The 16,090-nt window shown below is 36.8% G+C and overlaps 1 protein-coding gene across 5 annotated transcripts in view; it reads left to right on the top strand.

Moving 5' to 3' along the window:
• Positions 1-16,090, top strand: part of FAM120C (family with sequence similarity 120C) — a 162,796-nt gene that overhangs the window by 50,882 nt on the left and 95,824 nt on the right. For 2 of the 5 annotated variants that reach the window (XM_025468538.3, XM_025468537.3), the window contains exons 4-7: positions 1,004-1,132; positions 14,125-14,227; positions 14,788-14,864; positions 15,301-15,581. In XM_025468538.3, coding sequence (XP_025324323.1) covers positions 1,004-1,132; positions 14,125-14,227; positions 14,788-14,864; positions 15,301-15,581 — 590 coding nt within the window. Of the gene's footprint in view, positions 1-1,003; positions 1,133-14,124; positions 14,228-14,787; positions 14,865-15,300; positions 15,582-16,090 lie in introns of those variants that run through there. The other 3 variants (XM_035712179.2, XR_007409281.1, XM_049107141.1) reach the window with 3 other exon arrangements.

Here is a 16,090-nt window from a genome sequence, read left to right as displayed (position 1 = left end):
TTAGGACCTCCACTTTGAATTGCATCTCATTTAATTGATTTTTAATTGTGACCTGATTAGATCTAAATTCTGCCTTCATGAAGTCTCTTGAATCCTTTATGCTTTTTTCCAGAGCCACCAGTAGCTTTATTATTGTGCTTTTGAATTGGCTTTCTGACATCGAATTGTAATCCAAATTCTGTAACTCTGTGGGAGAGAGTACTGTTTCTGATTCTTTCTTTTGTGGTGAGTCCTTTCTAGTCATTTTGCTCAGTGCAAAGTGGCTAAAAACGAGTTAGACTTGTTAGAAGCGCAAGCTCTTTTCTATGTAGTGTTCCAGCTGTTCTCTCTTTAAGTCTCAGTTTGAATTCGTAATTTTTCAGGTTGATTTGAATGTTATCTAGGTAAGTTGGTGGGCACAGGTGATTGGGGACCCTACTCCTCCACATACTTGCCCCACCCCTCCAAGTCTGAGGGGAAATATTTTAAAAGATTTTAACTATCTCTCAGTGCATTTGCTAAATTTGAATTCTCTACCTTATGCCTACCTCACTCTTTTTTTTTAAAAGCCTAGATTGCTTTGAAGATTTTATTTATTTATTCATGAGAGACACAAAGAGTGAGAGAGCCACAGAGACACAAGCAGAGGGAGAGGCAGGCTCCATGCAGGGAGCCCAACGTTGGACTCGGTCCCGGGTCTCCAGGATCACGCCCTGGGCTGAAGGCGGTGCTAAACCGCTGAGGCACCAGGGCTGCCCCCTCACTCTTGTTTTTTAAGAGTTTGAGAAAGACATAGCAAGCAAGACAGAGCTCGAGTAGGGGAAGGGGCACAGGGAGAGGAAGAAGCAAAAGCACCACTGATTAGGGAGCCATATGCTGGGGTTGATCCTGGGACCCTGAGATCATAACCTGAGCCTAAGGCAGACATTTAACTGACTGAGCCACCCAGATGCCGCTACTTCACTTTTTCTCTTAGTGATCTATCACTGACGTCAGTGTACCTTGCTGATCTTATCTCCTTTAGGTCCGAGCTCATCAGCTGGTTCTTCCTCCCTGTGATGTGGTGATCAAGGCTGTGTCTGAGTATGTTAGTTCCATCAAAGACCCCTCAAACTTGGATGTGGTTGGGAAGGACGTTTTCAAACAATCTCAGGTGAGCTGGCCTTCTCTTTCCTAAGAGTCTCTAGTTTTCTTAACCTTATTAAAACCACCAGCAGATTTTTTTTGTCTGTGCTACCTACCTTTTCTCATCATGGCTGCTTGTTTTCTCCATGCTTACAGATTGGAGTCCCAAAGTTTTCTTTGGAAACATTACTAGGACTAGAATGAAAGTGTTCCTTAGCTTTGGGACTGTCCATGGTAATATAAGCTCGTTCTGGGAAATTTACAAAATAAAATTACTTACGATCTCATTGCCCACAAACAACTTGCTGTAGTTATCACTCTAGAATATATCCTTCTACTCTTTTTTTGTTTTAATGTATATTTTAATATAAAGAAGGTCTTGCTTAGTGGAGGTTAATGGGTAATGAAAGACTGCTCAAAGTTGGTACACATATGACAAAAATCAATACTTCATTGTTAATATTGATAAATGAACTCTACTGGGAACTTGTGAAATAAAACTAAAAGTTAGGAAAATAAGTTAGTTTTTTAAAAAATTTTTTAAAGATTTTATATATTGATTCATGAGAGGCAGAGGCATAGGCAGAGGGAGAAGCAGGTTCCCTGTTGAGAGCCCAATGCAGGGCCGATCCCAGAACCCCTGGATCACGACTTGAGCCAAAGGCAGATGTGCATGCAACCACTGAATCACCCAGGCGCCTCTCTCAGTATTTTTTAATAGCCGTTCTTAAAAGTGTATAGTGGTAGCTCTTAATAATTTTAATTTGCATTTCTCAAATGAGTAACGAACATTTTTTTCTTGTGCTTATTTGACATCCATATACCGTCTTTGGTGAATAGTCTGTTCCTGAACAGTCTATGTTCACCTGAGTTATTTATTTACTCACTGTTGATTTTTTAGAATTCTTCATGTATTCTTACTTGAAGTCCTTCGTCAGATAGATGATTTACAAATATTTTATTTCAGTCTATAGTTTATCTTTACATTCTTTTAACAGTATCTTTTATAAAGGAAAAGTTTTAAATTTTCATCTTTTATGGATCATGTATTTGGTGTCATGTTTTACAAATTTTCCCTAACTGCAGGCATGATGATATTGTCATGTTTTCTTGTGAAAATTACATACTTTTACATTTCACTTTTTAAAAATATTTTATTTATTTATTTATTTAAGAGAGAGAGAGCACGGATTGGGGGCAGATGTAGAGGGAGCGGGAGAAGCAGACTTACCATTGAGCAGGGAGCCTGATGCTGGGCTCAGTTCCAGGACCATGAGATCATGACCTAAGCCGGAGGCAGATGCTTAACAGACTTAGCCAGCTAGGTGTCCCTTCGTTTTACATTTAGAACAAATCATCCATATCAATTTTGAGTTCATTTTTGTATAAAGTGTTAGGTATTTTATTTTTTGAATATAGATGTTTAGTTGTTTCAACACCATTTTTTGGAAAGACTGTCCTTTCTCAATTGAATTTCTGTTTGTGTGGGTCTATTTCTAGACACTGTTTTGTTCAGTTGACCCCTGTGTCTATCTCTTTGCAAATAGAACTTTGTCTTGAATACTGTAGCTTTATGGTAAGTCAAAATTAGGTAGTGGTCCCTCCAATTTTTTCTTTCTTTTTCAAAATTATTTTCTCTAGTTTCTTTGTCTCTCTATATAAATTTTAGAATAATCTTTTCTGTATCTACAGAAAATAATCCTGCTGGGATTTTAATGGGAATTCCTTATATTAAATATACAGTTGACCCTTTAACAACATGGGGATTAGGGGAACCGACCCCCTCCATGAAGTCAGAAATCCATGTGTAGTTTTTAATTCCCCAGAAACTTAGCTGCTAATAGCCTACTGTTGACTCACTCCATTACTAATAACATAAAAGGTTGATTAACACATATTTTGTATGTTGATAGTAGTATATACTGTATTCTTATAATCTAGAGAAAAAAGTTATAAAGAGAATAAAATATGTTTAAAGTACTATATTGTATTTATCATAAAAATTCACATATAAATGAACCCACACAGGTCAAACCTGTGTTGCTCAAGGCTCAATTGTATAGATGAATTTGTGAGTTTTCAAATCCTGTAATACAATATGTATCTCCATTTATTTAGTTCATTTTTAATTTTTTTCATCATCATTGTATAGCTTTTAGCATACAAGTTACATACACTTATTAATATTTAAGTATTTTATATTTGAGACACCAATTGTAAAGGATATTGTTTTGTTCATTTTAATTTCTAATTGTTCATTGCTACTATATTAAAATATGATTGCTTTTTGTGTGTTGACCTTGTGTGTTGACTTTGTGTGTATCCTGCAACCTTTCTAAACCCACAAGGAGTTTTCTGATGGATTTCTCGATATTTTCACTGTAGGTGATCATATTGTCTGTGAATAAGGACAGTTTTATTTCTTTTGTCATCTCTGTGCTTTTTCTTTTTTTTACTGCACCATCCGGGATTTCCAAACAATGGTGAATAGGAGTAATCGGAAAGGATATATCTTGTTCCCAATCTTTGGGAAGACCATTCAGTCAGTATTAAGTATTATATTAGCTGTAGGTTTTGTAGATGTACATTATCAGGTCCAGGAAGTTATGTTCCTAGTTTACTAAGAGTTCTTATCATTAAAGGGTGGTGTATCTTGTCAAATGTATATTTTTGCATCTGCTGATAGGATCATGTGATTTTTCTTCTTTAGTCCATTGATTTTCAGATATTGAACCGTCCTTGCATTCCTAGGATGTGGTCAAGGTATATCCTTTCTTTTTTATATTATTAGATTTGATTTACTAGTATTTCATAGAACATTTTTGCTTTTATTTTCTTGAGGAATATTGGTCTCCAGTTTTTTTGGTGCTGTCTTTGTCTGGTTTGGTATCAGGGTAATGTTGGATTCCACGTGAGTTGGCAAGTATTCTGGTTTTTTTTGAAGAGATTGTGTAGAATTGGCTTTTCATCTTTAATTGTTTGGTCGAATTTTCCAGTGATGTGTCTGGCAGATATTTCTTTGAATTTATGCTGTTTAGAATTTTCTAATTTCTTGAATATCCAAGTATGTCTTTCACTAAATTTCAGAAGTTTACAGTTGTTTTTCTTCAAATGTTTTTTTCTGTTCTGTGTTTTCCTTTCCTTCCATGATGATAATGACACCAATGTTAGACCTTTTGTTATTGTCTTGTAGATGCTTGAGGGTCTGTATTTTTCTTTTTTAAAAAAATATTTTATTTATTCATGAGAGACACACAGAGAGAGAAGAGAGAGGCAGAGGGAGAAGCAGGCTCCATGCAGAGAGCCTGACGTTGGACTTGATCCCAGGTCTCCAGGATCAGGCCCTGGGCCAAAGGTAGGCGCTAAACCGCTGAGCCACCAGGGCTGCCCTGGTCTGTATTTTTCAAAAAAAATACATTTTTGTCACAGTGAATAATTTCTTTTGATTTATTGTCAACCTCATTGACTCTACTTGGTCATCTCTATTCTGCTAAAGAGCTCATCTAAAGAATTTCTTTTTAAGTTTTGATTATGTATTGTTAAGTTCTAAAGTTTCCATTTGGTTCTTCTTTACGTATTATCGTTTTTTTTTTTTTTTTTTTTTTTTTTTGCAGACTTTCTATCTTTCTTTTTGTTTCAGAAGTATTCCCCTTTCAGGCACTTTTATAAAGTTACTTTAAAGTCTTTGTCAGATAATTCCAGTGTGTTTGTCGTCTCAGCACTGAGATTCTTGATCTTGTTTCAGTATAATAGAGAATATTGACAGTTTTGTTTTAGGAGATAATTGACAAGTTAGGTTCAGACCACAAGTTCTTACCATCCTTCTGTGGGCTGTGATGTCACAGTCAGTGCAGTTTTCAAAATCTTTGCAAACTTATTTGGCTCGGTCCCATGTATATTCTACCCACCCAGTATCCAGTCTGGGACTTGTTTAGTAGTTTATCTCTTCAGTTCTTAGAGTCTCTGGTCTGCCATTTGGTGTCAGATCCATACATGTACTACTCCCTCTCTGATCCTTCAGTATTTCCTGGTTCATTGGGCCACCCTTTCTCAGTGCCTGGGGCCAAGCAGCAGAAGGATGGAGAGAAAAAGCATCAAAAGCTCACTCTACCCTACTGAGACTTCTCCTTCTCTGATTGGAAAGCAAGGTTCCTGCTATTCCCCTGCTGCCACTGCTGCCACCATAGGTTTGTTTCAGGTGCATAGAAGAAAGGAAAAGAAAAAACTATTGGAGTGTTTCCGTATACTTTCTTGAGTTTTCAAGGACCCCTTTCCCATTCTTTAAGCCAGAACTAAACTAGGGTTTCTCCTGGCACACTTAGTCTACATTAATGTATGCTTTCAGATTTTAGGCTGCATTGTGTCCACACCAAGGGATACTAGAGGAAAAAAGAAATAGGGATCCCTGGGTGGCGCAGCAGTTTGGCGCCTGCCTTTGGCCCAGGGCGCGATCCTGGAGACCCGGGATCGAATCCCACGTCAGGCTCCCAGTGCATGGAGCCTGCTTCTCCCTCTGCTTGTGTCTCTGCCTCTCTCTCTCTCTCTGTGACTATCATAAATAAATAAAAATTAAAAAAAGAAAAGAAATGCTAAACTCACCCTTGATTCAGTGGTAATTTGAATTCTGGTCCTCTTCCCCAGTCCTCCTGCTACTGTTTACATTTCAGAGTCTTCAAATAGCTGCTTCTAGGTTTTAAAACTATCTTACAGTGGGAATAAGGTAGAGTGTGTTTACTCCATCTTATCTAGAATGGAACTCTCTCTGTAGATAGTTTTAAGTGAATAAAGCAAAAAATCAGTGCTTTGTTTTGGGAGCATAAGTTTTCCTAACCAATTATATGATAGCACGGTCCAGCATCTATTCCTTTATATCTAACTTTCTGTCATAATTATAAAAAAATTTGTTTTTTATAAAAAATATACTTGGGCTTGATTTTCCCAAAGGGCTTAGTTTCTTTTTATATTCAAATTATTGTTTTTTCAAGTGTCTTTCCTAACATCATCTTTTAGAATTCTTTCCACTGTTGTTGAACACTAACTGTACCAGATACTCATTTGTCCATGACTTCTAGCATTATGAGTGCAGGCCTCTATTGTTTCCCTTGACCTAAGAAAATCTTGAACTTTATGACAGATTTTATACATTCATTTTGTCGATTTCCATTGTACTTTCAGCTGTTTGCATCAGACAATTAGGAAGAGAGTGACCCACAAAGAAAGAAATTGACATAGTGGGTAGGGAGAAATGCTAGTGTTAAGTAGGGGATACTGTTTAGATGGAAAATTAATTTTCCTTCCTTTTTTTATTGTGGTAAAATATACTTAACATAAAATTTGCCATCTTAATCATTTTAAGTGTATAATGCAGTGGTATTGAATACATTCATAATGTGTAACCGTCACCATCATCCATCTCCATAACTCTTTTCATCTTCTAAAACTTCTATACCTATTAAATGATGACTTTGCATTTTCCCCTTCTCTCCAGCCCATGGCAACCATAATTCTTTCTTTCTCTATGATTTTTGACCATTTTAGGTACCTCAGTATTTGTCTTTTTGTGACTGATTTATTTCATGTAGCATGTCTTCAAGGTTCATCCATATTTTAGAATGTGCCAGAATTCCTTTACTTTTTAAAACCAAATAATATTCCATCGTATGTTGACAGAGGAAAAATTTTGTAAGTGTTCAGTTCAGTGATGAATTTTTTAATGTTACAACTTTTGCTTCCCTTTGTAACTTTATGATTTTTGGAATCTGGATAATGATCATGTTCTTTTTTTTAAATTTTTTATTTATTTATGATAGTCACAGAGAGAGAGAGAGAGAGGCAGAGACACAGGCAGAGGGAGAAGCAGGCTCCATGCACCGGGAGCCTGATGTGGGATTCGATCCCGGGTCTCCAGGATCGCGCCCTGGGCCAAAGGCAGGCGCCAAACCGCTGCGCCACCCAGGGATCCCTTGATCATGTTCTTAACAAGGATCCCCCTTTTCACTAAACAAGAAGAACAAAATAATTTTAAAAATAGAGACTTTGCTATTAATTTGATGTTAAGTGTTTTATAGTGTTTCCTAGTTTCCTTTGTATATATTTTTTGATGTGGTAGTCATCTCAGTATAAAATTTTTTAAACTGCTTTTTTCATGTAACCTTTGTCTTAAACCGGTTTTCATTGTAGCTGTATAATTTTCATAAACATCATTTTTAACAGTTGTAGAATTATGAGAGCTCTTCTAAACAAACATAAAAAAACTGCCAGGTAATAGCGTCAAAGAGTAGGGTTCTACTCAGCTACCTATGGCCTCTGGGGATCTATAAAAGAAAAGAGTAGGATGTTATTAAATATGATCATATATTAAATGCTAAATATATTTCCAAAGACAGGGTTCCATGCTAGGCACTAAAATATAAATGTGAATAAACCGTTCTCTGTTCTTGCAGAATTTGAGGTTAAATGGGGACAGAAGCAAATACATAAGTATAATAAAGATAAACTACAATAAATTTGTCACAGAAGGAAAGTTTCATAGAAGTAGTACCCTTTGAAGGGAGACTAAATGTCAGGGCACAGAACAGTGCTACATTGAGGGAAGTATATGTAATTCAGGATTTCAGGGGAGTAGGTCATAGATCTATACTCACTGAAGTTGAATAGTTTTCAAGTTAAGTGCAGAAAACAAGTTGAAAAAACCGTATGATAGTATAATTACACATATATGAAAAAAGCAAAACCATATTGGTATACATACATAATGTGTATAAACACAGCAAAAATTATGACAGGATATAGATCAAACTAATAACACTGGTCACTTCTGGAGAGGGGAGGAAGTACAGAGCTATAGATATTAAAGAAAATTATATATGTCTTGTACCTTTGAGGAGATTGTTATGTGTATAATTAAATATAGTGGATATATAACTAATGGAACCTTGATACAGTGGAATTTTATTCAACCAATTAGGATATCATTCTATAAGTCAGTAATTTCATATAATCTTTAGATTTGGAACATTTTTTCAAACAATTATATACTCAACAGAATTTTGAGAAAACAGAGTGATTTTATTTCTAAGCGAGGCTGGAGGACCTGGCAATCTTGATTTCTGTGTTTCTGTGCTTGAATGTATGTAAATAAAGATATCTGGAATGTTATAGATTCTAGAATGTTAACAGTAACAGATTCTGAGAGAAGATTATAAATGTTTAAAATTTTACTTTTTTGGATTACATTTTAATAATTTTATATATGTTTCTATAAGAAATATTTATTGTAGTTAGATGACTTTCTTGTAGAAAGTACTCAACATTGGGGCTCTATGGTGAATTGGGCATTCTCATGCACTGATGATGAGTTAACTTGAGACCTCAGTTTTGGAAAGAGAGACACATTAGTATCATGTGTCAAGAATCTATGCATTTTAGACCTAAAGACACCTGCATATCGAAAGTGAGGGGATGGTGAACCATGTATCATGCTAATGGACATCAAAAGAAAGCCAGAGTAGGTATACGTCTATCAGACAAACCAGATTTTAAAACAAAGACTAACAAGAGATGAAGAAGGGCGTTATATCATAATTAAGGTGTTTATTCATCAAGAAGATTTAACAATTGTAAATATCTATGCCCCCAGCTTGGGAGCACCCAAATATACAAATCAATTAATAATAAACATAAAGGAACCCATTGATAATAATACAGTAATAGCATGAGACTTTAACACTCCACTACAGCAATGGATAGACCATCTAAGCAGAAAATCAACAAGAAAACAGTGGCTTTGAATGCCACACTGGACCAGATGGACTTAACAGATATATATTCAGAACATTTTATCCTAAAGCAGCAGAATACATATTCTTTTCAAGTGCACATGGAGCATTCTCCAGGATGGACCACATACTGAGTCAAAAATCAGCCCTCAACAAGTAGAAAATATTGAAGATTATTCCATGCATATTTTCAGACCACAACATTATGAAACTTGAAGTCAACCACAAGAAAAAGTTTGGAAAGACTGCAAATACATGGAGGTTAAAGAACATCCTACTAAAGAATGAACAGGTTAACCAGGGACTAAAGAAGAAATTTTAAAGTACATGGAAGCAAATGAAAGTGGAAAGACAGCAGTCTAAAACCTTTGGGATGCAGCAAAGACAGTACTAAGAGGGAAGTATATTGCAATACAGGCCTATCTTAAGAAGCAAGAAAATTCTCAAATACACAACCTAACCCTATACCTAAAGAAGCTAAAAAAGGAACAGCAAATAAACTCAGAGTCCAGCAGAAGTGGGGAATAATAAAGATTAGAACAGAAATTAACGATATAGAAACAAAAAAATCCCACAGTAGAATGGATTAAAAAAAAACTAAGCTGGTTCCTTGAAAGAATTAACAAAATTGATAAAACCCTAGCCAGACTTATCAAAAAGAAAAGAGAAAGGACACAAATAGATAAAATCACAAATGAAAGAGAAGAGATCATAACCAACACCACACAGTTATAAGAGAATACCATGAAAAATTATATGCCAACACACTGAAACACTTGGAAGAAATGGACAAATTCCTAGAAACCTACATTTTTTCCAAAACTGGAACAGAAAGAAATAGAAAATATGAACAGACACATAACCCACAAAAGAAATTGAATCAGTAGTTAACAATCTCTCAACAAACAAGAGCCCAGGGCCAGATGGTTTACCTAGGGAATTCTACCAAACATTTATTTTAAAAAAAGATTTTATTTATTTGAGAGAAAGAGAGTGAGGGAGGGAGAGAGAGAATGAGCAGGGAGAGCAATAGAGGGAGAAGCAGATACCTCACTGAGCAGGGAGCCATATGTGGGGTTCAGCCCCCGGACCTTGGGATCATGACCTGAGCTGAAGGCAGACACTTAACCAACTGAACCATTCAGGCACCCCTCTATCAGACATTTAAAGGAGGTAATTACCTATTCTCCTCAAACTGTTCCAAAAAACAAAAATGGAAGGCAAACTTCCAAACACATTGTTGAAGCCACTATTACCTTGATTTCAAAATCAGACACACTAAAAAAGGAAAATTACTAATACCCCTAATGAACATGGATGCAAAAGTTCTCAATAAAATATTAGCAAATCAAATTGAACAGTACATTAAAAGAATTATTCACCACAATAAAGTGGGATTTATTTCTGGGCTGCAAGGGTGATTTAGTATTCACAAATCAATGTGATACAGCACGTTGAGTAAAAGAAAAGAACCATATGATCCTATCAATAGATGCAGAAAAAGCATTTGACAAAATACAGAATCCTGATAAAAACCCTCAACAAAGTAAGGATAGAAGGAACATACCTCAACATCATAAAAGCCATATACAAAACACCCACAGTTAATATCATCTTCAGTGGGGAAAAACTGAGAGCCCTTCCCCTATTGTCAAAAACAAGACAAGGATGTCCACTTTCACCATTAATATTTAGCATACTACTGGAAAAGCCTTAGCTTCAGTCAGCTAACAAAAAGAAATAAAAGGCATCCTAATTGGCAGGGAAGAAGTCAGACTTTCAGTATTTGCAGACAACACGATACTTTGTGTAGAAATCTAAAAGGCTCCACCCCAAAAAATGGCTAGAACTCATACATGAATTCAGCAAAGTTGCAGGATATAAAATCAACATGCAGAAATCTGTTGCATTTCTATACACCAGTAATGACACAGCAGAAAGAAAAATCAAGGAATTGATCTCATTTGCAATTGCACCAAAAAACAGGAAGTACCTAAGAATAAACCCAATTAAAGACATAAAATATCTGTACTCTGAAAACTATAAAACATTTATGAAAGGCATTGAAGAGAACACAAAGGAATGGAAAAGCATTCCATGCTCATTGGAAGAACAAATATTTTTTTAAAGATTTTATTTATTTATTCATGAGAGACAGAGAGAGAGAGAGAGGCAGAGACAAAGGCAGAGGGAGAAGTAGGCTCCATGCAGGGAGCCTGATGTGGGACTCAATCCCGGGTCTCCAGGATCAGACCCTAGGCTGAAGGCGGTGCTAAACCACTGAGCCACCTGGGCTGCCCAAGAACAAATATTATTAAGGTGTCTATACTACCGAAATCAATCTATACATTTAATGCAATCCTTATCAAAATACCATCAACATTTTTCACAGAACTGGAACAAATCATCCTACATTTGTTTGGAACCACAAAACATCACAAATAGCCAAAACAATCCTGAAAAAGAAAACTAAAACTGGAGGCATCACAATTCTGGATTTCAAGCAATGTTACAGACCTGTAGTCATCAAGACAGTATGATATTAGCACAAAAACAGGTACATAGATCAGTGGAACAGAAGAGAAAACCCAAAAATGGACCCACAACTCTGGTCAATTAATCATCAGCAAAGCAGGAAAAAATATCCAGTGGAAAAGAGAGTCTCTTCAACAAATGGTTTTAGGAAAAATGGATAGCAACATACAGAAGAATGAAACACTTTCTTATACCATGCACAAAAATAAATTCAAAATGGTTGAAAGACCTAAATGTGAAAAAAATCCATCAAAATCCTAGAGGAAAACACAGGCAGCAACCTTTTACCTCTGTTATAGCAACTTTTTCCTAGATATATCTCCAGAGGCAAGGGAAACAAAAGCAAAACTGAACTATTAAGACTTAAGATAAAAACTTCTGCAAAACAAAGGAAATAAAAAATTGACAAAACTTTTAAAAAACTAAAAAAGTTTGATAAGGAAAAGCTCCTCAGTCAGCCCTAACCCCTCAGAGATGAGCAATGTTATTCTTTTTTTTCTAAAGATTTTATTTATTTATTCGAGAGAGAGAGAGAGAGGCAGGCAGAGACACAGGCAGAGGGAGAAGCAGGCTCCATGCAGGGAGCCTGGCGTGAGACTCGATCCCAGGGCTCCAGGATCACGCCCTGGGCCGAAGGCAGCGCTAAACCGCTGAGCCACCAGAGCTTCCCTGTTATTACTTCTTTTGCCATAGTTTTGCTTCTACTTGAACTTTATATATACTCTTTTTGTCTCTTCTTTCACTCAGTATAAGGTGTTTGAGACTTATCTATGTTGTGCTTCATTCTTTTTATAACTGTATCATATTCCATTGTAGGAAACTACCACAGTTTATCCATTCTTCTCTTGGTATACATTTGAGTTGAGTTTGGGGCTGTTATGAATGAAGTTGTTGTTAGCATTCTTGTTCCTATCTTTTGGTGGACATATGTCCTCATTTCTCCTGGGTAACTACTTGGAAGTAGGATTGCTGTGCCATATGGATAAATATTTGTTTGATTTTATAAGAAACTGCCAATCTGGGCAGCCTGGGTGGCTCAGTGGTTTAGCGCCACCTTCGGCCCAGGGTGTGATCCTGGGGTCCCAGGATTGAGTCCTGCATCGGGATCCTTGCGTGGCGCCTGCTTCTCCCTCTGCCTGTGCCTGTGCCTCTGTGTGTGTGTGTGTGTCTCATGAATAAATAAATAAAATCTTTAAAAAAAAAGAAACTGCCAGTCTGTTTTTCAAATTATACCAATACACACTCCCCCCAACAATGCACTGCAGTTCTAGTTAGTCCATATCCTTACCAGTGCCTAATGTTTATAATCTTTAATTTTAACTATTCAAGTGGATATATAGTAATGACACATTATGTATGGTTTTGTATATGTTTAAATGCTTTTTATTTTAATGTTTATACCTTTTGAACCAATGATTCCACTTTGGGCACAGTGTCCTAGGAACATAATCTGAAATCTAGAAAAAAAAATATATGTAAATATATGTTCTTTACTGTATACCTTATAATAGCCAAATGTGAGAAATAACCTAGGGGTGCCTTGGTGGCTTAGTTGGTTGGGCATCTGCCTTCAGCTCAAGTCATGATCCCAGGGTCCTGGGATTGAGCCCCTGCTTATCAGGGAGTCTGCTTCTTCTCTCCCTCTGCCTCCCCCCTCCTCTTGTGCTCCTTCTCTCTTCCTCTCAAACGAATAAATAAAGGTTTTTTTCAAAAAAGAGAACCTAAGTATCAGGTATTAGGGAAGTAGTTACATAATCTATGATACATTTATACTTATAAAATATAGTCATTTAAAATTATAATAAAAGGCTATGAATTTATTTAATACCAACTATTTAAAATGTATTAAAATAGACCAGCAATATGTCAACAAAAAATTTACTTTAAAATACTGAAAGAAAGGGTACCTGAATGGCTCAGTTAGTTAAGTGTCTCACTCGATTTCAGTTCAGGTCATGATCTCAGGATCCTAAGATTGAGCTCTGTGTTGAGCTCTGCACTCAGTACAGTGTCTGCTTGAGGATTCTCTCCCTCTGCTGCTCACCCCACTCACATGCTTGCGTGTGCTCGCTCGCTCTCTCTCACACACACACACAAATAAATAAATCTTGTAAAAAGTTTTAGAAAATAAAATATATGAACTAAAATACTGGAAGAAAACAACCCAAAATATCTTTGGGTGTTGGTACTATGTAATTTTTCCCCACCCTTATCTGTTTTTTCTTTTTTTAAGATTTTTTTTATTCATGAGAGAGACAAAGAGAAAGCAGAGACATAGGCAGAGGGAGAAGCAGGCTCCATGCAGGGAGCCCAATGTGGGACTCGATCCCAGAACAGCGGGATCACGCTCTGAGCCAAAGGCAGATGCTCAACTGCTGAGCCACCCAAGTGTCCCTATTTTTTCTAATGGTCATATGACCATTTTTGAATAGCACAAAATGTACTTAAACTTTATTTACTTATTTATTTGTTTTTATTTTTTTAATTTATTTATTTTTAAACTTAATTTTTTTTAAGTTCTCCAGATTTTACATTCTATAGTGCTTTCTGCCTACCTAATCTTTTCTGCAATTTGAAAAATTGCTCTCTTGGGTTTCTTAAAATATTTTATTTCTGCTACTGTTTTGACTCTTCAATTATAAAATTGCATGAAAAAGACACTCTCATGTTGTTTCTTCTCTTGAACATCTGATGTTCCAATGTCCAGTCCAGGATAGAAGATAAAATAGAGCGATTCAAGAAAGCAGTTGAATATTATTCAGTCACAACCAAACTCTCTTCGCTGCCAGTGGGTCCCTCCTCCTTTCTAGGTAAGGCTTCCATCTGATGCAGAGCTGCTCTATCTAAAGGTGCAACTGAGTTCCTCATGGGAACTCCTGGGCCAGAGTGAAATGACTTGTTGTATTGCACTCTTGTAGAAGTCATTCCTGTTTGGTGGATACTCTCCTTTTGATTTCCATGTAATAAGAGTAGTGACATGAGACAGGGCACTGATTTCTCAATTTTGTATGTGGGATCCAATGCCATTTCCTTAGCTTGGGCTTCTTCTGGCACTAACCTCCATTATGGCCTGGTGTATGTAAAATAGCCCTGTCTTTGGGTTCCGGTCTGAGTTTGAATTCCACCTCTGCTGCTTAATAGCTGTGTGATCTTAACTAGTCACATTTGCATGTATGTTATGTGGTTCACAATCTTTTATAGGATTTTTAAGATAAAATAATTTTTGTAAGGTTCTTGGCATGGCACATAGCTACTATTCAATAAACTATAACATTTATTAATAATTTTTCTAGCAATGTGGGGTTAGCAGAACGTAATATGGTAGAACTATTAGGATTGACTAAAGTATAGTCCTTTCTCTTGGCTTCAGGTTTTCGGAATAATCGGCTTGGAAATCCTCCCCTTCCACGAAGTCAGATGGGCACTATCTCTACTGGAAAGCCAATGGTAATATCTTTCAGGAGTCCCAAGGCCATGTGTTAGCATTAGACTCAGGTTGCGTCCTGATTTTTATACTCTGAATTAAGGAGTTAAGGAAATTCAGTGTTATCAAGACTGTATATGCCTATGTCATGTTCTCAATTTGAGGCTGGCAGACTATGTAAAGAAAAGATCCAAATCAGTAACCACTAAAGCATTGTGAAGATAGATTAACTCATGTTGGAGAGTGGTTTTAGGAGACATGGATTGGTCCATTGCCCTGTCTCTGGAGGATTCTGTCCATATATAACTGTTAGAATAATTTTTTTATTATTCTCAGTAGGCTCTTTGTATCCCAACAGTCCCTGCTACTGGCATTATCCACTGTGTCACAACTTCTGAGGGAACCATTTTGGAGCTTGTTCAAATGTTAAATAGGTTTTCTGTCTGTTTTATCCTTCAGTTTTCTCACCATGTGCCCCAGAAAATGAAATATCCACCACCATTCCCAATGGGACCCAATTCCTCTCTTCTCTTCTCTTCCCATGCTTTGGGGGAATCCCGTGCTTTTTCTGAGGACCCCATGCTGCAGGACAGTCCCTTTGCCAATTGGGCTGTCTCTTATGACTCCTCTGCATCCCAGTTTCCCAATTACCTGACTTCCAAGGCCTCACCTCCTTTGGGACCAGACTCTTCTCACTCTTCTTCCTCTGATGGTGATGAACCAAATGGAGCCAGCTCTGAGTAAGTATCTGAATAGGCACTCAAGAGAACAGACTTTTAGAGCATCTGTATTTTTTTGCTAGTAACCTGGGTTGGGTGTGGGGAAGTGTATGTTCCTAGCTTTTCTCTGTGGTACTTTATTCTTAAGTAAAGTAGGAAAACTCTATGCTTGACTATTTCATACTCATATTGACTCTGTACAGGTGGTAATTTTCAGATACCCAGGCACCTAAAGTAAAAGTAAGCATAGCAGCTGGTTAGAAAAGCCCTGGGTATGGGTATGCTATATTTCATGCTATCATTTCTCAATTTTTGAGAGGGGTGGGTTCAATGTAAAAAAAAAAAAAGAAAAGAATTTATAGAGTTAAGTATTAGAACAGTTGAGTAGGCAGTTATATTGCTTAAGACAAGATTCTGAGGTTTAAAACAGTGGTATTTTGGAACACCTGGGTGGCTCAGCAGTTGAGTGTCTGTCTTTGGCTCAGGGCATAATCCTGGGGTCTAGGATCAAGTCCCATATCAGGCTCCCT

This window comes from Canis lupus, chromosome X, assembly GCF_003254725.2.
Source record: "Canis lupus dingo isolate Sandy chromosome X, ASM325472v2, whole genome shotgun sequence".
Classification (NCBI taxonomy): Eukaryota; Metazoa; Chordata; class Mammalia; order Carnivora; family Canidae; genus Canis; species Canis lupus.
Note: the sequence above shows the minus strand (reverse complement) of the source record. Positions and strands in the feature narration are given on the sequence as shown.